At 36.1% G+C, this 7583-nt stretch overlaps 1 protein-coding gene across 1 annotated transcript; it reads right to left on the reverse strand.

The window, feature by feature from the left end:
* Positions 1-1511: 1511 nt before the first annotated feature.
* On the reverse strand, positions 1512-4169 carry LOC107487983 (flavonoid 3'-monooxygenase CYP75B137). Its single transcript, XM_016108684.3, has 2 exons — positions 3145-4169; positions 1512-2223 (listed from the first exon to the last, which is right to left on the reverse strand). Exons 1-2 carry the CDS (start codon positions 4087-4089, stop codon positions 1585-1587), a joined length of 1584 nt encoding a protein of 527 aa, XP_015964170.1. The 5' UTR covers positions 4090-4169; the 3' UTR covers positions 1512-1584.
* Positions 4170-7583: the final 3414 nt, after the last annotated feature.

A 7583-nucleotide genomic window follows, 5' to 3' on the forward strand; every position in this document is an offset into this window, starting at 1 on the left:
GAGACTGTAATTCAAAATGAGGAGGAGAGGGTTTTTGATTCGAATTTAATTAGGACAAAATTATTGTTGGATTTACCAAATCCGCCGGTAACGAATTAGCGAGTGATCAAAATGCAGCGTTCCACTAATTAGGTTTACTTTTAGAAAAATTCGATCCTAGATTTGACGGTAATTATCGTGCCAATTTGTTTTTTTCCTTCAACTATTACCGACAAATTTACTGTCAAATTAAAAACCCGAATCCTCCGATAAATGTTTTACCCAACGAATTTATTGTTAAATCTATTAGTAAATTCGCTGCTCACTTGCAACAGTAAATTTGATGCTACTCAACATTTTTCTTATAGTGTAATATTTTTCATTACTAATAATTATTTTCAGTTGGTAGTATAACTCATCAATGGCCAACCAATCTCTTTCTCTATAGGAGGGGTGTTCGCAGTGCGGTTTGGATCGGTTTTGAGTCAAAAACTCATCCGATCCGAACACTAATTTTACTTGCGGTGCGATTTGGATTGGATGCTTTTTAAAAAAAAATTCGATCTGATCCGATCGAATTTCAAGAGGTTTGGATTGGATTTGATTTGCGGTTTATAAATTAAAAAATTAAATACATATAACAAGTTTCAAAAGCAAATTTTAAATAATCAACAATGACATAACAAGTCTCAATAATATCTTAAAACGCCAACGATAACATAACGATAGAAATAAAATTATAGGTTAGTTAAACGAAGTAAATAAATAACATTTTGAACATAAAATATTTATTAAATAAAAATAATACATGAATAATATAAAAATGTATAAAAAATTGAACATGTTATAAGTATAATTGTAAATATAATAATAAAATAATAATATTATAGCACATTGTGCGGTTTGGATTGAATTGGATCGGTTAAAAAAAGTAGATCCGAAATCCGATCCGATCCAACGGTTTGTAAAATATAGAATCCAATCAAATTTGAATTATTGCGATTTTAATCAGTTTTCGATTTGAATTGAATTAAATGAGTAGGTTAATTTGAATCGGTTTGGATTTGAATACCCTACTCTATAGTGATTCTATTTAATGGTTATACAACTAAGCTAAATGAAAATAAAACCATCATGTGGGAAAGGAAAATGTATGTCTCGTTATCTTACTGATCCATCATCAATTAATCTCTCATTATTATTGCCAAATGTACCGCTATAGCCACAAACTACCAATTAATCCATGGTAAAATTTTATTTTGATAAATTAGATGATGTGCTACTTAACAACAAGGATACAATTCAAAGTGACTGAAGTCTGTACTTTTGTCCATGACGTTGATGATAAAAAAGACTTGACAATTGAACAACATACATCAAATAGCGGTAGAGAATAGTATTTGAGTGTATAGGATACAGATTTTATGGAAATAGTATATATATTTGTTTTTATACAAAGATATTTAAAAATTTTTAGACGATTTAATAAATTTGATTAAATTATCATCTAACAATTTTTAACTATAGATGAATTTTGCATGAAAATAACTGCATATAAGTGTTCATCATTCGAATATTGATCATTAATTACGTGAATAATTAATTCTACTTATAAAGACCTAAATTAGATAGTCGTAACTTGGGAATAACAACTAAAGGTGTCTTCTTCTTAAGAACAATACCAAACTTTTCTGATATATCAAGTTTTTCACCATCAATTACCCTCCAGTCAAAGGAATGCACAAGGGTGGCAAGAAAATACAGAACTGTCCTTTCAGCCATTGCGATCCCAGCACATATTCTTCTTCCGGAACCAAATGGGAAATACGTGAAGTCACTGCCACTAAAATCCCATTTGTTGGCACCACCATCATCATCCCTTAAGAACCTAGTAGGATCAAACTCAAGTGGATTGTCCCAAATAGAAGGGTCTCTGTGTATGGCCCACACGTTCACGAACACGCGAGAATCCTTTGGAACTGTGTATCCTCCGATGGTGGTGGTTTCACTGGGGCGGTGAGGGATTAAGAGTGGAAGTGCTGGGTGCAATCGAAGGGTTTCTTTCATTACTGCACACAAGTAAGGTAGCTTGTGAATGTGTGATTCTTCTACCATGTTGTCTCTGCCAACCACTGCTTCTAGTTCTTCTTGGACTTTCTTCATTACCTCTGAATTTTTTATCATTTCAGCCATAGCAAATTCGATTGTGTTAGCGGATGTGTCAGATCCACCCACCACCATGTCCTGTTAATAGCCGTACAAAATTTCCAAAATTAGCTAATATTTAGTTGAAGACTCTTTGTTGAAGAAAAAGCAAATAATAACCTATATGATTTTTATTGCATCCAAGTAAGGATTTGATGATCTGGTTGTAAAATGAAAAGTTTTCTCGTTCAACAAATACTTAATTTAATCTTGTTTTCCCTTACTTAGCATTGAATAGCCCTAAAATATCTTTATAAGGCCAAAAGTGCAACCGTACCCAATAAGGTACAAGGGATTACAATGGCTATGGTACCGAAATAAGTCATAGTCATCCAATAATGACCTTTTACTAGTAAGAGTAATATCCTAATTCCGTTGCTAAAAATTTTTTAGACCTAAAAATTAATTTTCAACAAATTTTAATTATTAAATTAGTATTTAATTGTTTTATTTTCTTAAATATATTAATCTTCACATTAAATTTTAACAAAAAATTAAACAAATTAATCTCTATCATTATTTAATAAAACATTAACAATTCACAAAAAATTTAAAATTTTCATATCAATCTTTTTATATAAACCAACAATTTGTTTAAGAACTGATTTAAAATATTAATTTACTAATAATTACTTACTCTTTGTAAATATTGAGTAAGTTTTATTTTTGAATTTATTAAAACAATTATGTATAAATATATGTGTTGTTTAATTTATTTTTAATGTATATTTATATTTAAATATATATTTTATATTAATAACTAATTTTGATATACATGTAATATAATTAATTTTTTATATACATATTTTTGGATATATATATATATATGGTTTGAGCTGAGGAAATTTTAATCTTTTTCAACTCTATCTAAATCTTGTCAGATATCATCAATTACGATTTCATCAAATATGTTGTTCATGCATATAAGAGACATAGGCCTTATAAAGGAAGAAAACATACCATGAGTAATGCCTTGAGCTGAACCATGGTGAGTGGAGTCTTGGAGTCAGCTTCCTCCCTCAAGTTCAACAGAAACTGCAAGAAATCATTGCTCTTCTTGTTCCCTTCTTTCACCCTCTCGCCAATCTTCCTCTCGAAGATCCCATCGAACCGCGGCACCAGCGCGTGCATCTGCTTCTCCACCCGCTGTAAATCAAACCGTGCCAACGCGGGAAAAAAATCCGACACGTTCGGCTTCCCAAGTAGGTGCGTCATCTCCGCCACCACTTCCCTGAATTCCGCCCCCAATCCCTCCCTCTCCTGCCCCTCCACCGCCCCTCCCCACATCATCTCCGTTATCACATTCAGCACAGTTAGGAACACTTGCTCCCCAACGTTCACCTCTGAACCGACCCGATCGTGCAAGAACCCGACCATTTTTCGGACCTCATTCCGGCGGAGCTCGTAGACGGAGTCGAGAGTGTTGTTGCTCAGCATCTTGAGGACGCATACTTTTCTCAGCATACGCCACTCGGGGCCGTATGGTGCCCATGCGATGTCAGCTCCGCCGTAGGTGGCGGCTCTTCCAGCGGCAGGGACGTCGCGGTTGGCGAAAACGGAGTCGTGTTCCTTGAGGACTTCGCGGACCATCGAAGGAGAGGTTATGACGATGCCTAGCTTGCTGCCGAGCTGGATCTTGAAGATTGGGCCGTAGGTATGGGCCAGGGATAAGAAGTAGGTGTGGAGGTCTGGGTCAAGGGAGAGGAGGTTGCCGAAGATGGGGAGGCCCGGTGGGCCTGGTGGGAGGTTGCGGTGGGCCATGTTGGGCCTGAGGAAGAGGAGCCATGTTAGTGTGGAGATGACGGTGAAAGCAATTATGAGGAAGGGTGTGGTGTTGTTGTTGGTGTAGTAATGGTTAAGGTTTTCAAAGAGAGGAGTTATTGAAGAGAGGAACATAGCGACCATCTTGTGTGACGGTGTGAGTTGTGTGTACTTGTGTTGTTAGTTATTAGCAACGGGAAAAGAGTTGAAGGATGAAACAAATGATAAGAGAACAGAGGAGGATTATATAATGTGAAGCCAAGATATGTGGGATAGTGTCCACACAAGGAGGAGGACGGGTTTCTGACCACGAGTGCTTGGTGGATGTATCTTTTTTTTTTTTGGTGACTTTGGTGGATGTATCTACCACCAGAGTAATAAGTTACGCTTTTTTAGATTTTTTAAAAATAAAATTTATATTATTTTTATATTTCTCCCATAAAAGATGCATAAAAAGTTACAAGGCTCGCATGTGGATGGTGGATTTTGAATATACAACTCAGAATCGAGTGTGTTGCGTCCAGAGATTAAAACCTCTGTCTTGGTCTCTGCCAAAACATGGTGTTTGAAAGTTAAATTGTGATGGGAGTGTGAGCTTGGGGGATGATTGTGCTGGTTTTGGGTGGGTAATTCGCGATAGCTCCAGTCAATGGGTAATGAGATGCTCAGAAAATTCCTTTGGATCTAGTGTCATCAAGATGGAGTTGTGGAGTATATGGAAAGATTTGGCTTGGGCTTGGGAGGCGGGTCTTAAGCTTGTTGTCTGTGAGACAGATTATGCAACAGCTTTTGAGCTAGTGATTGGTTGGCAAGTTCTACTCTGGCATCTTGAAAAAGAAGTGATACAACTGATCTTTGATTTGAAGTTAAGAAGAGTTTAAGATATTCGTTTTGAGGTTATCCCGAGAGAAGCTAATGTCGTGACAGATCGGTTGGCAAAGATAGGATCTGGAGGTAGCGGGGTTGATGAAGTTCACCTTTGGCACCAGCCGACAGAGGTGGTTTGTCCTTTCTTGCTGTTAAGAACCTGATTTCTTTTCTTTTTTTTCCTGCTCTTTTGTTTTTTTCTCTTGGTTGTTCACCAAAAAAAGATGCATAAAAAGTCTTTTTGTAAAGACGCTTACATGTCGTCATATTATTGGACGTTTTAATGAATCGTTTTTTTTTTTTGAATTTTTTAACTAACCAAAATAAAACCGATTTTTTATAATAATAATCAATGTTCTAAAAATTGGATCGGACTGGCCAGTCGAACCGGTTCAACTGAGAACCGGTGTGAAAAATGCTCCGGTCCACTTTCCAACTGGAAATCTCTAAACCGCTAAAAATCGATAATAAACCGACCGATTCTTTTAAAACGGCGTCGCTTCATTATTTTTTAAAAAGAAAAAAACAACGCAACCATCCCCCAACACCCACCCCACCCCCAATTCGTGAATCATTATCCCCTTGAAGGCCTGAACTCTGAGGCCAAGTTCAAACTCACCCAACCAAAACCCTAAGTTCTCCCTGCAACAGTTTTGTCGCAGTGCCGCCGCCGTCCGTACTGTCGGCGCCTTTGCATCCTCTCTTGCAGCTCGGCGTCCTCCTTCTCCTGTTCCCGTCCTCCCTGGCTTCTCTCGAACTTGGAGCAGCTTGCCACTGTGTCGCCATTCGTTGTCGTCTCACCAGTCACCGTCCATGTCTCCGTCGAAGGTTAACGGCAATGCTTTCACTTCTTCGGTTCTTCTCTTCCTTTTATGCTCTGTTGCTGATTTTGGAATGTGAAATTGTGAATGGACTAATGGAAAATCAAATAATTGATTTTGTGTTGTTGCTCTTTTTTTAATTCATGAAATTTTTGTTGAAATTTTCTTTCTGCTGCTAAAAATATAAATCAAATCACTATTGAAATTTGTGTATAGCTTTATTGATTTCAGGTTTAGTGTGATTAGGGATTACTTGTTACTGTTTTGTAATGATTGTTGCTGAATGCTAAAAATGAAAATCAAATCAAATGTTGTTTGTTGCTGAATGATAATTTTTGTTGCTGAATGCTGAATGCGAAATGCTGTTGGTAGTATTAATTTTGTGCTGTTATTAATTTTCTGGTTGTGCTGTCGCTGCTACTGTTAGTTCTGGGTTCTAGGTTCTGGTGTGCTGTTGTGTGTTTTGTGGCTCTGCTGTGTTGATCATCTTTCTCAATTGTCAATGTTCTTTATCAGAACTGAGAAGGAAAATGGTAATTTGAACCAGCAAAAGGATTTTTGTAGCATTAGCATGTGCTCATAATCGTAGGAACAAGAAAACTAACTCTTTTTCTGCCCTTTAGTACCTCTTCATCTTTCCTTCTATTTCTGCACTTGTTCATTGCGTAGTAAGTCAACCATTTGGATTACTGGCATAATTGAATTGGAGATTTAAGAAAGATAGTTGATTTCTTAATACTGAAAATTCACCTTTAGTTTTGATATAATTGTTTTATTTAGTAGGAACTATAGAATCTCTCCATGGCTTTATCATTGTTGTTTTCTAAGTTATACTAGTTTCTTGTAAGAGAATTAATGCTAGCTAGTCTGGCCTTCCGTTTTGCACAAATAGCAATATGTAAATACAACCATTTCATCAAAACTATAGTTACAATTAGGAAGTTTAATTTAATAGTATATGATGAAAATTCGCCTACGGTATAGATATTTGAACAGAAACAAAGTATTTGTACATTATAGCATATGTTGTGGAATATGATAATAACAATTAAGAGTATTGAGTATTGAGTATTGATATACTTGTTATCTCTCTTTGGAATGTTACTTTCTGTATTTACTGTTTTAATTTAGCTTTGCATTCTCTCAGGACTTCTTGGAACAACATTTGAATAAAGAAGATATATATTTTAGGTATGTTTGTTTGATTATTTTAAAAAGATAAATTTCAGTTAAATACATTTTTAAGCATCATTTTTAAGCATCACCCTTTATTCACTAGCTTAGCTTGCATATTCTTTGCATTTGATAGGACCAAGTATTTTTGCTACTTCGTTTGCTACTTATTCTTTATTTCATCTAATGGATTGGAGCAAAGAATTATCACAACGAGTAATAGTCAATCACTTTCAAAGGTTTTAACTAATTAATACTAATAGCTTTTAATTGAAAACTCTTATTTATTGCCTTTTGTTTATTTTTTCTCATTAGGGTGCAATGGATGTTGACTCGGAACCACTCAATTCACAAGACAACGTTGAAGATTGCATGATGACTGGTGTGGAAAAAAATGTTAACTGCACTTGTGATTGCGGTGGCAGTAGTTGTAAGTGTGTGTTTGTGACGGGCGATGATATTATAAACTAGACCTTTGAAACATCGGATGCAGCTTATAACTTGTATGTACGTTATGCGAGGTGTCTTGGGTTTGTAGTTTGCAAGGGTAATACAGCATGTGGAAAAGATGGAACACAACGTAGAAGGAGGTTTTTTTTGCAGCAAGGAAGGAAAGAGAGCCGAGAAATACATATCTAGTTCGAGTAGGAAGAGGGAGCATAGAGCGCAAACTCGCACTGGTTGTGAAGCCATGCTTGCGGTGTATTTTGACAACAAAAACTTTGACTTGGAGGGTTAAAAAATTAGTCGAGAAGCACAACCACGATCTTATCCCAC

This window comes from Arachis duranensis, chromosome 1 (genome assembly GCF_000817695.3).
Source record: "Arachis duranensis cultivar V14167 chromosome 1, aradu.V14167.gnm2.J7QH, whole genome shotgun sequence".
NCBI classification, from domain to species: Eukaryota; Viridiplantae; Streptophyta; class Magnoliopsida; order Fabales; family Fabaceae; genus Arachis; species Arachis duranensis.